At 35.4% G+C, this 19,515-nt stretch overlaps 1 protein-coding gene across 5 annotated transcripts in view; it reads right to left on the bottom strand.

Moving 5' to 3' along the window:
• Window positions 1–19,515, bottom strand: part of Mical (Molecule interacting with CasL) — a 153,443-nt gene that overhangs the window by 69,731 nt on the left and 64,197 nt on the right. For all 5 annotated transcript variants that reach the window (XM_089246324.1, XM_089246329.1, XM_089246327.1 and 2 more), the window contains 6 exons: window positions 18,433–18,549; window positions 16,834–16,935; window positions 12,909–13,045; window positions 4,972–5,091; window positions 3,069–3,326; window positions 2,023–2,356 (listed from right to left, as the gene is read on the bottom strand). In XM_089246324.1, coding sequence (XP_089102450.1) covers window positions 2,023–2,356; window positions 3,069–3,326; window positions 4,972–5,091; window positions 12,909–13,045; window positions 16,834–16,935; window positions 18,433–18,549 — 1,068 coding nt within the window. The remainder of the gene's footprint in view (window positions 1–2,022; window positions 2,357–3,068; window positions 3,327–4,971; window positions 5,092–12,908; window positions 13,046–16,833; window positions 16,936–18,432; window positions 18,550–19,515) is intronic.

Below are 19,515 nucleotides of genomic sequence, written 5' to 3'. Positions count from 1 at the left end.
AAGTCTGTAGAAACTTTAAAAAATTCATAACAACCGGAAAAATAACCGAAATAAAAAACGGTTTGCAGGGTTGGCATCGCTAGATCACAGGAATTTTTCTAAGCAGGGGGAGGGGGGAAAAATGGCCGATAGGTGGCGCTGACGTACACAAGTCAAAGAAAGGATACGCAAATAACGAACAGAATGCCTTCAAATCGTTTATTACAGCAATATGTGCTCCACATTACCAACACCACAGGGGATAACACATTGCAGGCAAGTCCCAAATCCAGCAACGGTAGAGTCCAGCAGGGCCACATACACTGTTAACAATGGTGAACTGATTGTGGATTAGGAGCGCAAGTTCTTATAACCGTCTCATTTGCATATTTCCACTGAAGATGCTCATACCAGCGCCACCTATTGGCTATTTTTTGAGTTATTTTTTTCGTCGTCTTGAAAAAATTCCTGTGACCTAGCGATGCTAACCCTGCAAACCGTTTTTTGTTTCAGTTATTCTTCCGGTTTTTATTCATTTTTGAAGTTTCTACAAACATTTTTCCCACCCTTTATATATATTTATCTTCAGTCTTTTGAAAATCCCGGTGATTTTGAGAAAAAAAAAGATATTCTCTTTTCTTTTTTTTATTACGAAAATATCACATAGATTTCAAGAAAGATTCATTTTCAGCTTAGACATTCTTATGTATCTATTGCATACTTGTATGTATGGAATTTGTTTTCTTTTTGAGAAGCAAAATCTAACACTATACAATATCATTTGCAAGACAATGTCGAATACTGCAGTTGTGATATTGTAGCCTTTTCAAAGTACTTCACTCCAATCAGAGCAAATAATTCTCAAAATTTGTAGCATGAAGCGTGGTAGGTAAATTTGATGAATACTAAAAACATTTATGACTTTTACAATTATACATAATTGCCATTTTGTATTGATAAATATGGTAAATAGGTCCTGTTGCTATAATAAGTTTTCTTATTTAAATAACTGTACTTGTGAGCCTGAATCTGAATCAGATATAATGAACTCTGATTTAAAGAATTTTTTTGAATATCCCAGAAATAACTTATTTGACAAGTTCTATGATCGGACTTAGAGAGTTTTAAAGAACTTTACCATCATACCCTGATACAGGGTTTTGTGCATACAGATATACGTTAGGCTAATGTGCATAATCACCAGTAAAGAGATAAATTTAAATTATTTATCAAATTTTCCAGCTACGCCTTGGAATTGTGTGTAATTACTGGAAAAAGTGATTTTTTTTTAGCATTTATGAAATTTTTCAACAAAGCTTGGGTATTAAGCACAATCACCAATAAAAAATACAGTCAAGTTTGCTTATAACATACCCACCCTTGATGATTGGAGACGTGTATGTGTTATAATTGATGTGATGTTATATGCAATGTTTTGAAATCGGCTTATACAGCAGTTATATACATGCATAAAGTGCATTATTGAGATTGCCGTGAACAAAATAAGCTAATGAAGTATGTAATTAAATTACATGATTAAATTACCTAATATTACATGAAAATAGTTTTTGGAAAATATTCTGAAGAATTTTGGAAATTTATTAGAATACATGATATATGAACATACACAGACTTTTGCTTTGATGATTAACTTGATTAACTTTTGTTTGATTAACTTGATGAGCGATTGCACTGAAATTTTCTTATACTGTTTTTTTCCCCAAACAAAACCATTTGGTGGGTCCAGAAACAGCAAAATTAAAAAAATAAATAATAACTTTGGCCTCTTTCCCTTCACCCTAATGTACATATACAGCAGAACCTTGATAATTCTACACACAAGTAACTTGACTAGGCACAATTCTAAATTTAATGGGTGGAAACTTCTATAACTTGACACAAGATGACTAAACTTTGCATAAGTCAACTACAATTTGCACTGTGTAAAATCAAAACAAGGAGGATATTTGAGACAAGGAGGGCTCTATTATTTTATGGGGAAACAAAAGCAAAACAAGAAATTCAAATTTCTAAAAATCATACCTCGCCTTTTTTTCTTCTTTGGAACTTCTACTGGAGCATCCAGGATTTGTTCATCTATTTTACCATCGGTGTTGTACAATGATCGCACTTGAGATGGTAAAACAGAATGGAGATTCAGATTAGGATACCTGGAAGCAGGATTCAGGGTGTATTGGTTGAAATCTTTGCTGAGGTTCTCTGGAGTCGTTTGAGCCAAAAGTCTATAAATAGCTTCCCTTTCTGCAAGAACTTGCAGAGGTGTTAGTTTTCCAGAAGCCCAACTTCGTATCATCCATGCAGCATCAAATGAGCTCAAGAATCCTCTTGCACAGCCAGAACCAGTAGGCCAAAAAGGCTACACAATTGGCAAAAAGCATTAATTTAGTTCACCTAGTCATAATACATTTCTTACAGGTAAGACAAAAAAAAAGTTTATTTGAAGAAAAAAACAAAGAAAATGTTTAATAGCAAAAGCCTGAATATATACAACATAATTTACTTATATTTCAGGACTAAACACACCTATTTGCAAAAAGTTAAGATTGATTCAGCTTTTATAATGTTTTTTGAGTTACTAAATATGAATGGCTATGGTAGTTTTGATTTTTTTTCATATGAATAATAAAACAAATTAATATCTTTATAATAATATTTGATATGATAAACATACAATTTTCTTTGCTGTTATGAAAAAAGAAAACAGTAACATTGTGCAGCTGCTGTGATTTTAAAGGATGGAACCCATATAATCACCATTTATTTCCCTAAAAGAATAAAAAATAATATTGGATACAATATTTTTTGGAACTAGTACTACAAGAATAAAAGTCTCACAAAGTAGTAAAATTATTTGTGGGCTTACTGTGTGTGTGTAAGCATGTTAGCACTGTATCTGTCCAGGAAAAGAAAATTGAACTTCCATGTAATTATTGTTTTCTAGTATTCTAGAGACAATTATTTGTCAGGAAGTGCTTATACACAACTGACAAAATATTAAAAAAGTTCTACTTTAAAAGATACTGAGTAATATAAAGTGTTATGTCAAAATTGCAGATAAAAAAACAGACCTCTAACAAACTATCGCCTACAAGACCTTGCAAGAGCTTATATCCTCGCCGTTCTGTAATTCTACAAGCATTTTCAGCGGCATACATTGATGTAAAATCAAACATAGCTACATCAGCCTGACCATAATGATTCACAGCAAATTCAATGAAAGGGTGCTGGAAATTTGTAGCAAAATTTGCAGCATCTCTTGCATATTCTAGCAAGGATTCTCTGTTAACATTTTCAGCAGACAATAATCGAGCAGTATCATTATAATCCTGTATATGAAGATAGAAAAGTATTAAATAAATTAAATATAACAGAAAAAACCTACATGAATGAATGAACACCAGAACTTTGCCACTGGACTTATCCCGTTGCCGAGATCTCTTCCAGCCCAGCTTCGTGGCAGAGTCTAGAACGCTTTATTTTGCGTCAAAAAAAAAAAAAAAAGAAAGAAAAAAAAAACAAAAACATACAAACTTTTACAACATATTATCCCCGGACAATTGGGTACTGTCGCGATTAACAAATTTTGTGGTGATTACAGACGAGATGGGATTAGGAGTTGGAGAAGTTTCGGGGTTTAGTTACGATGAATGTACACATATTAGGATGGAGGTATGTTTTAAAAGCAATTGAGGCCTCCCCCATGCCATCTCATCTGTTATCTTACACTTGCCATATTATATACACAGGATACAAAAAGAAAAAGAAATGAGAATCTTATTGTGAAATAAGAATATATATATATATATATATATATCCATCGGAGCGAGTCATCACACCTTATTGGTGAGCAAATGGGTTTGATAACTTGTGGACTAGAAGCCAGCATCAGTTTTATTGGGTTGAGTTCACTCGCTTCGGTGGTTTTAATGAAAATATACAAAATAGAAGTATTGTGTGGGGGAAATATATACAATTAGGGATCACCCATGCAATCTCGCTTAGCACCTTATTCGGTGAGCAACATGAAAACGACAATAAGAAAAAACCTACAAAAACTTAACCTTGAAAAAATATTTTCATTCAGTCACCTTTGTTATAAATAGGATTGAGATTTTTTATGACCTAAAGATGAAACGTCATTCCCGATAGGTTAAAATCAAACATAGCTACATCAGCCTGACCATAATGATTCACAGCAAATTCAATGAAAGGGTGCTGATCAGCAACGTCGTTTCATCTTCAGGTTATAAAAATCTGAGCCCTAGTTATAAAGCAACAAAATACCTCTAAGCTGGGATTGTGCTCTAGGTCACATATGAGGAGGGGGGGGGGGGGAAAGAGGTTTCTGTACCTAAAAAACACAGGTCCATGGAGGCAAAAAAAATATTAGAGGGAATGTTTTTTTACAAACAGTTCTGTTTACTGTGAAATAAATAAATATATAAAAACATTGTATCATTTAATTATATAACTTATCAAGTCAAACCAACTTGTGGCACACAGTAGTCTCAGAGTGGCATGCAAAAGTTTGCCAGAAATTTACGAAATGGGAAATATACCAGAAATAGAGAAGTTGCACGCAGTGTTAGAAAAAAAGTGGTTCTGATTCAATATGGTATATCTTTACTTTCAATTAATAAGTTTGAACACAGTAAATCAGCCACAATGCTTAAAGTTTCAGAAAATTTGAGTTATTAAAAAAAATTATTAAAATTTTTTTTTTCAAACAATTAGTTAGCACACATAAGAAATTAACTTGGTAAGCAGCATGCACTGTAATGTAATGGAAGGATAGCAGTTTGGTAACCCCAAAAATCCTTTAACCATGATGTTAATGATGGTGGCACAAGCTTGAGATATTTCTATGAGTAATTTCTTTATTCATCTCTGCCAAGTACGTATTTTTGTCACTTTTTTTTAATTAGTGAAAACTTCATTTCCCCCCTTCAGAATATCATTACATTAACTTACATTCATAATAACTCCTCGGTCTAATAAGCTCTGTTTCTTTGCAGTCATAACAAAATAATGGGTGTCATCTTTATAATACACAATATTTTCAAGATCTATTCCTGTCTGCTCTCTCATATCCTGAAAATATATAACAAAAACATTTAAATTACTGAACTGCATTACAAATTATCTCAGCAGACTTTACTAACAAAATCATTTTACATTCACCAGCCTAATGTAGCAGCTGCTCTTCAAGAATTTTCAGAAAATCACTTTGCCAAAACCACTTATGCAAGCATTCACTTTTAGCTAACTCATTGAAATCAATGGTTTGAAAAAACAGTATTACTATCAGTTTGGCCCAGTAAGAGGTCTGTGTAAAAGGAAAATAAACCATAGGAGACAATTACAGAAACTTTAATTGGGATATTTGATTACACAGCATTGCAGGTTAAAGTGTTCATGGGAGTTGCATGGCAGTTGAACACAAGTTATTACATAATATCAAAAGTTTAGCAGAAAGTTATCTACTTCTATCTGTACAAGATCACACACACACAGTTGTGTGCTGAAACTCTCCAACACAATGACTGTAACACACAATTGATATTTTTTCACATATCTAGCGAGAGTGCAAGTTGATGGTGGCCTTGGCATTGGAAATTTCATTGAGCAGATGAGATGCATTTCAATCTGGCTGGGACTGTAATCATCCAAAATTTTTGAATTCAGGCATCAGAATGACCTCTGCATTACAGGCACTCACAGTTTGGTAAGACTATACAGCATCAGATTATTCTCTTTACAATGTTACTATAATAGAACACCAGTCACCTGTTCCATTAGTACGCAGAAGTATTTTGACATGCTGAAAGTTTAGTCACATTCTACAACTTCAGCAAAGACAGTCTGGACATTCATGCAAGATGAAGCACCTTCACACACACAGCAATACTGGTATGGCAGTTTTTAAAGCAAGAATTCATAATTGAAAGCGTCATAAACTATTTCTTTCCCATTGGATGGCAACCTTGTTCCCTGAATCTCACCCATGTGACTTTTGGCATAGGATATCTGAAGGCCGAGGTTTATCTTGGTGGTGTTCCAAACTTGAAAATCTTAAAAGATAGTTTAAAATAGACTGTGATAAACATCCCTCAAGAGATGTCACATTCCACTGTATAAAATTCACACAGGATGTAATTTTTGGTCCACAAGAACAATGGGTACATTGAACATCAAGAATGACCTCTAAATAAAAGGTAATTTATTTTTCTGTCAATTACAATTCTTTTATGCATTGTAAAGCACCATAGTTCTCCCTATCAGCCAATTTCTGAACTACAGTAGACTCTCGCTAATCCAGCACATATCTGACCAGGGTGTGCCGGATTACCAAAATTGCAGAATTAGTGGAAGCTAATTGAAAAAGCCCATTTAAATAATATAAACGTTTTACACACAGACATGCAGTGACATGTTTCCCTCAATAAAAACACCGGATTACTAGACGGACTGGACTAGCACATGGCCAAATTATTGAGAGTCTACTGCATTATTTTTCTTTCACAGAATCCTTTTCATAAAATTTTCCACCTTTCTGCTCTTTAGATTGAGTTTTTACAGATGGCTTTGGGTAAAGTCAGTTTAATTATGGTCAACTTGTATATACATGAAGCAAATACAGCAATACTTCAAACATATGTGATAAGTGAGACAAGATTAACCACATAAAACAAATTCCAGTAAGTCAGGGTGCAATTTCGCATGCAAATACTTGTAGACCGAGATACAACATTTGAGAAAAACAACCGTTTTTTAGTAAAAATTTAAATAAAAACTGAACACTTACTGGTGATCATATGTAATACCCAGGTCCTATAAAGTTGTTACACAGTCAATAAAATTATTTAAATTCACCGGAATTGTGCATATACTTCAGTCTAGGATGATGACTGATCAGAAATGCTGGTTTTATTTGCTGCACATGTAGAGAAAGTCAACATCACAAGACTAATAATTTGATGCTTTCATGTTTTTCATAACTACTGGAAACGCCTAACTTTTTATCTCTTGCTCCCAACACAAGATGGAGTTGATCTCAACTTTCGCTTTTCTTTTTTTGTGTATTTCTTATTATTATTATGTCTCTCTCCCTCTCTCTGGGGAGAAAAATCTGTAAGTGTATGTCACAACGCTCCAGTGGGAGGCTGTATGTAATTCCCATGTGTTTCAGTCACTCATTACTGAATCACCCTTTTTATAGAATTAAATATTGTTGAGTTTAAAAACACAGGTGTGTGTTTGAATACATGGTATTGACCATGGGTTGTGGTCCGTTGTTGTCGGAACCCCAGCAGTTTCTATGGATTGTGCAAATTTTAGTAGCTCAGTGTCAATTTGGATACTTCAGATACTCAACTTTTCTACAAGACATTACAAGAAACTGTTAGTAGAATTTCAGCAATTTAATATTTCGGTTAGCACGATGGCAAATTTAACTGTGTTGAGTCGATGTAAGGGCAGCTTCAAGGCCCAAATCACCAGACTTGATAAATTCTTGCCAGATAATGAAAGTGCTAGTGAGGCAGTAATTAAACGCAGAAAGGAAACATTAAACTCGACAAAAAATAATTTTGAAGATTTGAAATTGAAATATTATGAAGTTTTTAAAGATGATGAATTTGAAGTTCTAAATGTAGAGCTCTGTGAAATTGAAGAAAAATTGGAGGACACTGAAATCCATTTGAATTTGTTGAGCTTCGTTCCCAGTAAAATCGAAACTAATACTTCTAAGCAAAACGTAAAACTGCCAGAAATTCCCCTGCCACAATTTAGTGGTAAATATGAAGAGTGGACCTTGTTCAAAAATAAGTTCAATTCTTTGATCACCGAAAATAATAACCTTTCCGATGTACAAAAACGGCATTATTTACAAGCTGCGTTATTCCCGGAACTAGAGAAACGATTCAAAAACAAACATTTAATTGTTGATACGCATATCAATGCATTAATTTCAATCCCTAAAATCACCCAAGAGTCGGCTAAAGATTTGAGAGCCTTGCTAGACAACGTTCTAAAGCACCTGAGAGATTTAAATATTGCAAATCTTAAAACAGATGCTCTGAGTAAAGTAATATTATCCAATTTAATTCTTAGAAAATTGAACAGAGAAACAAGAAAACAATTTCAAATGACCCTAGAATCTACAGAAATTCCTAGTTGGGACAGTTTGATTTCGTTTTTGGAAAGCAGATGTGTGTCAATTTTTGGAAGGCATCACACGAACCATTCCCGTCTGTGAGCGCCACAATTCACCTATAAATAAATCAAAGATATTTGCTGTAAAATCCTCTAACTACGAGAAATGATGTCCTGTATGCAAAATAGAACACTCCATCTGTTCTGAGTTTCATAGGCTAAGCATTAATGAGAGGCAAAATATAGTGAAAAGGAAACACCTTTGTTTCAATTACCTCAACAACTCCCATACAGTAACTGAATGCATGTCCAAGGGCTGCAACATCTGTGGTTACAAACATCACACCCTCCTTCACAGAATTAAAAGAAATGACTTGTTAGAAGACAAAACAAAAAAAGAAGGAAAGTTGTCCCTGCAAGCATCAAACGTACTCCCACTTGCTGATAAACAATCCATTGAGATGGGGGAAGTCAGTCACACATCGACTCTCATAAACAGCACTCCTCGACAAGTGACAAATAACTACGTTCTTCTGGCTACTGCAGTTGTAACAATAGTTGGGAACCTTTGGGGAATTTGCCAAACCTGCCTCTATCTCTTATTTTCGAAACATGTTTATATAGTTGTAATTGTATTATTTTTAATAGAATTTGTTATGTTATCTTACCTTTTATAACCGTGCACGGTTGATTCAATTAGTCTGTGATATTTTCATTGCTCATAGTCCGGTAAAATGTGTGATCTTGATCACATCGCCATTTTAATTTATTGTTGTTGCCATTCTTATTTTTGTAAAAGTTCCTATAAAAAATCTATTGTCATTTATTTATGTAAATTATATGTTGTATTTTCCTATTGGCTGTGCTCTGTTGTGTATTTTTCTGAGATGGTCGGTCCCAGGAGTTGGATCGTTCCGCATTTAATTTTATAGGTATAAATTCCCGCTGCCACTTCGCATTATCTCGCATTCGTTCTCGCCTTTCAACTCGAGATACATCACTTTAGGTGAAGGTGGTCGCCTTTGGGTGAGTCATCTGAAGTATGAAATAGTTCATCTCACTGGTGCTTATACATCGCCGGCTGGTTCCGGACCCATCATGCCACATCTCTAGTCATTTGTTGTCGTCCCGGTTTCTGTCATCGTTCATCCGTCCGTCGTATGGTTCCGCATTGCTTCCGATCGTCATTTCGGCCATTCAGTTTGCAGCTCTTACCGCCACGTGAGCCTTGGCCTCGGGTCGTGACCTTCGATCATTGCTTCCGATCGTCATCTCGGCTGTTGTGTTTGCAGCTCTTCCCGCCACGTGAGTCTTCGCTTCAGATCGTGACCTTCTCCAAGGTCGATGATGTCACGGCCCGTGTGATCCGATAAAGATCGCCTAACTCCTGCAGTCGGACTAAATTGATGAGACAACGGACTTGCATTGGTGTACGGTATGAAAATTGAGAAATAATTCTGTTATTCGTAACCTATTTAATTGTTAAAGAATTAATAAATTTACTTTTGTTAAAAACTAGAAATTTATTTGAAATCATTTGTCTCTCTCCTTTGTGTATCGATTGTACTGATTTCGCCAGACCAGAATCCTGGGTAGTTATGCTGGATTGTCGCACAGTGGTATACGCGAGGGATTCACAAGGTTGTTTACAACCATGTAGAGCGCTGTTGGATAGCGCATCGCAGTCAAAGTTTGTCACTACTGAATGCACAAAGACTCTTGGGTTGAGCGGCTCACCAGTAAACATAAACAAGAAACTGCATGTGGTAATTTCATCTTCAGACAGCAAGTTTAGGCGCTCACTGGAGTTGCTAATAGTTCCGAAAGTAATAGGTTTCAGTCCTTCCAGATACATCAACAAATCTGAAGTTTCCCCTCCAGAGAATATACGGCTAGCAGATCCTGACTTTAACGTTCCGAATAGAATCAACATTTTATTGGGTGTCGAAATATTTTTGAGATTTTACGCGAACATCGGATTACCAAATCTAAAATATCGTTGCAAGAAACTGTTTTGGTTGGATAGTTTGCGGTGCTGTGCAAAAGCAATGTGCGATATTGTCCCTTATTAGAACATTTAGATAACACCTTGAAAAGATTCTGGGACTTGGAATCCGTAAACGAAAACAAGCTTATTGAAAGTATTGAGGCATTTCTTTGTGAAAAGCATTTTTGAGACTCATTCCAGAAATAAGGCAGGTAGATCTGTAGTGCAAATACCTCTTAAATCAGATCAAACACAATTGGGAGATTCTTTGGCCATGGCTAGTAGAAGATTGAACACAACGTGCAAACGACTAGACAAGGATGGAGATATGAAAAAGCTTTACGTGTCCTTCATGAAGGAGTATGAGGATTTGGGACACATGGAAGAACTCACCTCTGTTGCAGTTGATCACAACACCTACTATATGCCACATCATGGCGTTCACCGGCCTGATAGTGCAAGTACAAAACTTTGCATAGAAGAGTTGATCCACTTTGCCCAAGAATATTTAGAAGACACCAACGAATAAGGCAAATACACAAATGTATTTGCCTTATTCGTTGGTGTCTTCTAAATAAACAAAACTTTGCGTTGTCTTTGATGCATCCGCCGTCTCTTCTTCAGGGGTGTCTCTTAATCATTTGCTCATGAATGGTGGAACTATTCAACAGCATTTATTCTCAATTATGATGAGATTTCGTCAACATAGATATGCTTCCACCGCAGACATTGTAAAAATGTATCGGCAGATTCTGGTTGAATCCAACCATTGTGATTTGCAGAGAATCACGCGGAAAGAAAATCGGAACGATCCTGTTAAGGTGTTTAGATTATTGACTGTCACCTACATTACAGCTTGTGCTCCGTATTTAGCTACACGTGTGCTGAAACAGCTTGCACTAAATGAACAATCTCGGTTTCCTTATGCGTCCAAGATTGCACTCTCAGACTTTTATGTGGATGAAATCTTGTCTGGTGCACTTGTCTGGTCTACATGATGCTCTAGAGATTCAGCTTCAATTGATACAGATGCTCCAAACTTGTGGAATGACACTTCACAAGTGGTGTTCCAATTCGACACTGCTAAATGCAGTCAACCATGGCGAGATTGAATACAGTTTTGATGACAAGGACAATGTCACCGTGAAAACGTTGGGCTTGGCTTGGAATCCCCAAAAGAACTATTTCACGTTCAAGGTAAGCTAAACCTATCTTCCGATTACAACAAGCGCACCGTTCTCTCGGCTATAACAAGACTGTTTGACCCTTTGGGTTTGCTAGGGCCTATCACAGTCAAGGCCAAAATATTCATGCAGCATTTGTGGCTGTTGAAATTGGACTGGAATAATACGCTTTCAAAAAAGGAAGCAACCGAATGGTGCAAGTTTATTACTTCCCTGCATGTTGTTAATGATGTATGCATTGAATGTTATTGCTTATCTGGTGAAGGCAGATCAATTGAAATACATGGATTTGCCGATGCTTCTTCTGATGCCAATGTAATTGGCAGCAGTTTACGTGCAGTGTCTTTCTGAAAATGTGTACAATGTTAAGCTGTTGTGTAGTAAGTCAAGAGTGGCTCCACTCAAGGTGACTACTATACCTCGTTTAGAATTGTGTGCAGCAGTGTTGCTGTCCAAGTTGATCAGTAAAGTTGTAGAATCTCTAAGATTAGACCTTAAGAAAATTATTTTGTGGTGAGATTCAAAAATTGTTCTGGCATGGATCAACACCTCACCTCATTTGTTGAAAACTTTTGTAGCTAATAGAGTGGCAGTTACTCAGGAAATAACTAGTGGGTATAAGTGGTGAATCGTTAGATCTGAAGACAATCCAGCAGATCTGGTGTCACGTGGCTTGTCTCCTGACAAATTAATTCACAATGAATTGTGGTGGAGCGGTCCTGATTATTTGAGATCAGAACTTAGTTTTGATTTTGATCTACCTACGTTCACAGCCGAGGATGAGACACTTGCTAGTGAATTCAAGAAATCCGTTGAACATTCATTGGTAGCAAGTGTTGATGATGTTATAACACCTATAATAACAAGGGCCAGCAGATACACAACTACCATTAAAATAGTTGCTTACGTGCTTAGATTTTATTCTAATGTGAGATCTAAGACAGACAAAAAAATCAGGTCCACCCACTGCCTAAGAACTTGGCGTAGCAAGAATAAAAATAATTCAGATAGTTCAAAGAGAACTCGGTGAGGAATTGAGGAACTTGAAGCAAGGGGCTCAAGTCTCCACTAAAAGCAAATTGAAAAATCTTAATCCCTTCATCGATCAGAAAGGATTGCTTCGCGTTGGTGGTAGCATAAATGAAGCAGACATTTCGTACAATCAAAAACAGCAATGGCTGGTAATAGCTATGCATCCTATATAATATATACTATAAATTTATCACATTTACTATGAGGTAAAGATTGCACTACAAAAGTTTGATAAAATATCTTTTACAAAACTTGAAAATAAACCAATAAGTCTATTGGTTACATTTGCTCACGTGTAACAGATATGCTTATCGGTTGCATTTTTCAAGTTCGATAAAGGAACTTTACAGTGTAATCCCGGCCTAATATATAAGACGAAAAACTAAATGTGAAGTTTGGAAAATTCAACAGGCTATTAAATACATGCTGAACTATATGGCTGCTGTTTTGTGGGCTAAATGATTTTAAGAGTCTGGTCATTATGTGATAACTCATCCGTGTCCTTTTTGAATACATGGAAAAAGGGAGGTTATATATTAAAAATATATTACCTGGAAAAACTTCTGGTTGAATATAAATGCAACTCCACTTATTTCTGCTACCTGAGCTTCTTGAATTGTATGCCGATTAATGAAATTGGCTGTTACTGCAATTGCTAGTTTTCCTCGAAATTCTTTTCTATTGAAACCTGAGAGTGTGAAAAATATTAGTTCCATATGCTATATGTGATCAAAATACATAATGAAGCTTAACCTCATAAATGTTTTATTCTCTCTCTATCTCTCATTGAATGAAATGCATTTCAGCTTTGGCCCTGCATAAATTCACCAAAATTTGGATGCCAGTTTGGGGGGGGGGGGGAAGAGGATGAAAGAAATGAGAGTGAAGTTCAGATAAGCGTTAATTCTTTATATTTTCTCCAAAACCAGTTTTCTTAATGCTATCAACACCTGAAGATATGATACAATAGATGTTTTTTTTTAGACTTTCTTTGCACTGTTATTTCTATGTCCTGCAGATAAATATGAGAAGAGGGGAAAAATATGATGTTGCCAGAGAAATTGATTACACAGCTGACACTCATTATAATGACCTTCATCCTTCCACAGACAATGGGCGTAATACTGGGAGGTTGTTATATCGAAAAGAAAACATGTAGGATAGATGGTATATGGAAACATTTGGGACTTGTCCTACTGGTCATTGTAATGGAATGGTTGCTATAACAGGAATCATTATAAAGAGCATTGAGTGTATCATCTAAATATGATAACATATCTTGATGGTTATTAACATTAGAACCGAAGCACTTTCGGTATACCTAGAGACGTGGACTGGGTCAAATTGACCCAAACTGTGAAAAAACAGTATTTCATAGCGAAAACAGGAATTTATTTTTGGTTCCTGGGTTTTTCCCCTACTCTTATTCAATGTTGTTTAATTGAGTAATCATAATGGAAAATTATATTTGTTTATGAATATAAAATGGGCTTCAAAATTAGCTAAAAAATGAAATGTAATTCAGTAAAAATAAGATTTAGTATTCATTATTTATTCTATTCAGTCCAAAAACATTTTTCAGTAATCCCATAATATGACAAAGATATAAAATAAGCACGCCAAATTAAGTATGAGAAAGTCTATAGTATGATTCTGTCAAATAAGTATTGATTTCTTACTGATAAGTGGAATTTATGAATTTATGATGAGCAGTTGAGCAAAGTTTTTTTTCATTATTCTTGCACATTCATCGCACGTTGAAGTTGCACATACCATGCAAAAATGAACAGTTTGGTTTCCACATTTTTATGTTACCTGACATCAGATCGTTTATTTTTATTTATTACTATTATTATTTTGATCGCTCACAAACAGTTACATGATCAAGAGTGCACAAACGTTTCCTTTTGCGCAAGGGCAACACGTATGATGAATGCTGCTCTTCAGTAAGATTTTAGAGGAACTGCTTTCCAAAAACTAATTCTGGCCTTCTGTACTGCTCTATGCAAAATACAGGAATATTTTTATAGTGAGATCCAGGACGTTGTAGAAAACGTCTGTGATGTCACCTTCACAGAATATTTTTTGGGCATTTGATCACTACAACTACGATCGTTACACTTAGTTGAATTGCATTGTGAAATAATTTCTGTGTGTGTGTGTGGAAGCTTTTTGGGGCTACTACTGCCAATATCGACTGCCAGATGAAGCATGCTGAGGAATGAAAACCTTATATGGTTGTTTCCTTGATAAATTGTCATTTTGGCATCATTGTTCTATACAGCTGTAGTTTCACTATCTTTATTGCATCAGATAAGATTGATCAGATATTTTTTGGCTTTTAGCATTAGAGCTAGCTTCAGTGTAGTAAAAAAAGTGTCGGTTGAGGCATTTCTGCCCTTGTTCTCAAATGGCTTGATCAGTTGCATCACTATGTGCTCTGAAAGAGAGAGATTCGTTGGATTCTGATACTTCTCAAGATTTGGAAATCCATTAAAAACGTATTTGGTGCAGGGCAGAATTTTATTCTTTTTCTGTGACATCGTTTGCCTACAGAAATTTCAACTACATGTTTTTTCTAGAGATAAACTTTTACTCTTCTAAAATCTTTATTGAGTCTCGTTAGAATTCCAGGTATTCAAGTTTACAAAGGAAAAAAATATTTAGCTCTACTTGCCATTCCTCCATTGATTAAAGATAATCTGCTCTGACAATGAATTGGCCTTGACCTTGAAAGACCTTTATTCTTCACTATCTTCATTTACAAATACTTTTTAGAAAGGGTAACCACTTCCAAGAAAATTCTACACCCCTTTTTTCCCTATAGAATAGTACGTGACTCAAACCGCGTTCTAGGTATAAGTGCTTATAGCTCTGAAACACAAAATGTGAAGATAATAAAATTTTCGTGAATTAATATTTCTATGACATCATGAAAAGTCATGAAATTTGTTTAACATCTGTGTGTAAGTTTTTGAGATAAATGAAAACAAAATTTGATTTGGGTCAAATTGACCCACTCCGCAGTTCTAGTGTTAATGAATAGTTAAAATGAACTTCTGTGAGCCACTGAAACCTGATGATTTTTCTTTCAGAGTTCACCTCGGCATAAAATCCAGAAAATATCTGTTTCCTTGATACACTGGGCTGAGAAAAAGCTGTCTATCTCTATCGAAACGTGGGTTGTTTGAACCAAAATCAGTGATTATGCACTTGTCAATGCTAAAAGTCATGCCCCATTCATTTACCCTTGCAGCAATCCTATTCAAGTTGGTCTGGAGTAACTCCATATCACTTTCATTCCTGACCACCCCAATTAGTTTCACATCATCTGTGAATTTTCTAACAATTCCATCGATTCCCTGATCAAGTTTATTGATAAAAAGTGAAAAAAGTATGGTACAGATGTGCATAACTTTTGAAATCCAGAAATTCTCCCGAAGGGGGGGGGGGGCACTCACAGACTCGATCAACAAAAAAAAAAAAAAATTCAAAAAAAATTTTTTTCGAATTTTTTTTTTTTCAATCAATTAAGAAAAAGTTACACCCCCCCCCAAGGCAGGTTCTTGCCCCTGAGCAGAATATAATTCCATGTCAGTCTTTCCGTGCAGAATACAGAAATCACATCTACATACTGTTCATAAAATATGTGTTTTTTTTCGTGAATGCTATCAGTGTTTCTATCTTGGGTATATTAACTCTTAAAAGCTTTATATTTTAGCTTTATTATAGCTTAAAGTTTTATATTTTCTTTCTGAACACTGTTTAATCGGAAGAAACAATTAAAAAAAAAACTCAAATTACGAAGCGCAACCAAGGTCATGCCCCTGATAAATGATTGGCGATAAACGCTACGAAAACAAAGTCGCGTCTTTGCCAGTTGTTTAAATGCGGTCACAGAGACTTTTTTTAAGGCTACTAGATGGAAATGACCACGGTAATCATTGACGCCACAGCAACGTGAAAGCTCGCGTAAAATCTAATTTTCTTATGCCTACACTAGCTATGGCAACCCATCAAACTACAGTCCAAACGTGGTAACCATTTTTTTCCTTTGAAATTTGACAGAAAAACTATATGTCTGTATATTATTATTTTTATAGTTTTTGTCTCGAATTTCTCTTTTTATTCTCTCATCACATGGAGCTAATCCAATACAGCTATTCTATATATATTATATACATATCACACACGTTGGTGATGAAAAAAATTGATTCGGCACCTATAGACTTTGTAGCTTGGCAGTTTCTTACACCAGCACATCGAACTTTAGCCAGGGATCTCTGGCCAATTCACACGATTCGGCCAGTCAAAGCCTGAATTATTCCTGAAAATCAGACTTTGGCCAAAACTCTCAGCCAATTCGAAACAAGACTTGAAAAAATATCGTTGTAGAGAGATTTATTGTTATATTGAGTATCGTTTTAGCGTGGTTTCACTATATACATATATACCCAACACAAGACATATACTAACCTAATAGTGTGTTGCGTTTTCCATCAGCTCCGATTAAAACATCAAACTCATACTGAGAGACTGGATGATCAGCAGGGTCCACACAGGCATGCCATCCAATTCCTAAATCATTTGACACAATAAGATTATAAGCCAGTGAACTCTTGTTTTAAAGTTGAATTGACAAACAAGCAAAAAAGGAAAGATAAACTGATGCACAAGCAGAGAATTTGAAATTTTATAGTTATTCATAAAAGCTACTATATGACCAACCATCAACTCCAATGTCCTCAAATTTGGAGTATGATATGCCATTCTATTTTTAGAGTTTAAGTTTGAGAGTTCAAGTATTAATTCATTATGGCACATCCTGTCAAATGCTTTAGCAAAATCTAAGAATATATCAGTTTGTAGGTTTTCATCACTTATTCATGAATAAGTCATGCATAAAAAAAGATGATTAATGGATGCAAATAATCATGGTCTGATGAGGAGGTCATGGGGAGATAATTGTGCTTGCCTGAAATTAAGGTGGTGAGATAGTGAACCTTATTTATGAATGGGTATTATTTTATTAATTTTCTAGCCAGTGGGCAATTTGGATGCATTTGATGAAACATTGAAACTAATTAATAGACAATTTGAGATCTCACCTGCACAAAATTTGAGATCCTATCGAAGCTTATATAGTGTGGTTTTAATTTTTTTAAAGGTTTGAGAATATCTCGTTTGGTGAAAAAAAAAGGATTGGAATGTGTAGTGTATCAATGAAAGAGTAGAGGGGGAGTGGGATCAGAAGAAAAAACTGTAAAGTAAGAAGGACTGGACTCGGAGGAAATATCAAAGGGAGAAGCTATTTCTTCATTGAAAATGTTGAGAGGTGAGGGACCAGCTGACATAAGTCAAATTAAGTTCAAAAGTTTGTGAAGTTTGTTTCGAGATAATTAATCCTCTGTTGGATGCAACTGGTTTGACAGGCACAGTTCGGTCATTTTCATTCCCACCTCCACTCGTAGGAAGAGGGGTAGAAATCTGCCTCTCCTAGTAGTCTTCTATCTTTACAGGATGTCTAAACATTCCCACAGAGGTCAGTATTACTTTTAGAATATCAAAATTAAAATTAATGGGTATAAATTTGCGATTGTTTTACCAGCGTCTGTCAAGAGCATTATGCTCAAACTTGCTGGTTCAAATATTGCGCCCAACGGAGGGTTAAGCAAGTGAGATGATCCATTTTTTTGGTGAAGAATGAGAATTTATTTTCCTGAGATCTACATTACAACTGTCATATTGGAAATAAAAAAGCGTGTTAAGAACTAGAGATATTTCTGGGTGACATAAATAAAGCAGATCAAGTTTGTTGAGATATCTCAGGATTGCCACTGCAAAAGTTAATTATTAATAATTTTTTCATCCACATCGAGGACACTAACATAATATAATGCGTCGAAAACTTGTAATTTTGAAAAGGATACATAAAAATTTCATTTTTTTTATATTGTGGTATTTTTTTTTACTTGAAACTACGTTTTCCACCAACCTGGGTTTAGGGACTAAGGCAATTTAATCATGACATCACTGATTCTTGTGTACAAATTATATAGAAAATGCAGTACTCACGTTCTTGCATTTGATCTTCTGGAGGTTCTTTCAATCTTGAAAAGCTGACATTTTCATGAACTTCAACACCTAACAGAAGTGCTACCTTTAGCAATATTAATTGCAATTGTCGTATGCCTGATGGAAAAATTATACAAATATAAATAATGAAGACCAAAATTTTTTGTTGGTTCAACATGTTATAATAAGGTATATTACATTTGAAATTTTTTTTTAGAAACATTATATATTAAAATAAATTTTGACAAATTTACACTTCACAGATGGATGATTTTTTTCCCAGCCCATGATACATCAAATCAAGAGACTTTCTGGATGTTAAGCTGAGGTGAACTGGAAGAAAACTTTGTTGTCTCCATTGGGAATCGAATCCAGGAACTCTTGCAAAATGGACAAGGTTTTAATTTGCCTGGTATCCAAGCAATCCCGGGTTCAATTCCTGGTGGAGACAATAAACTTTTTTCCCAAGTTCATCTCTGCATAATATCGAGAAAGTCTAATGATTAAATTTACACTTTATCTCTCAGTGTGTCTCAAAGGGGCAAAATGCTATAAACACTTCTGGTCACATTCTCTGCAAGGTGACATTCAGAGATTAAATATATTTTTTTTAACAGCTGGCTGATGCGAAGATATATTTTGGAAAGAGAAAATTCAACTGCCTCTGCAGGGAATCGAACCCATGTCCTTTCACTTTCCGGGTGAATGCCCTAGACCACTAGACTACAGAGGTAACGAATATCTCAATTTTTCCTTAGAGCTCGTGTGCACTGAACAGGACTGTGGATGGCCTCCGGTTACATACCAGAAATTACGGTTGCCGGCATTCGAAAAAAGCGTCTATATGGTGTAAATTCGCCTTGTTCCTACAAGATTGGATTGAATTGACAAATTTTTTTGAAAAATTGTGTAGGATTTGGAACGCCTGTTCAAAGTGTAAAAAAATTTTCCGAGATCGTTCAGATAAAAAAAATGAATCTAAAAACTATCTTGAATATCCAGTTTTGTCATCCAGCTGCTATGTGGTCATCACCATATCTTATCCCAAAAATCACTGGTGTGTACACAGAATCGGCTTTTATG

Source organism: Pholcus phalangioides, unplaced genomic scaffold, assembly GCF_987345545.1.
Source record: "Pholcus phalangioides strain wild (caught in Gottingen) unplaced genomic scaffold, Ppha-v1.0 ptg000017l_1, whole genome shotgun sequence".
In the NCBI taxonomy this organism is placed as follows: Eukaryota; Metazoa; Arthropoda; class Arachnida; order Araneae; family Pholcidae; genus Pholcus; species Pholcus phalangioides.
The sequence above is the reverse complement of the archived record's forward strand: the minus strand, read 5'-3'. Positions and strand labels throughout refer to the sequence as shown.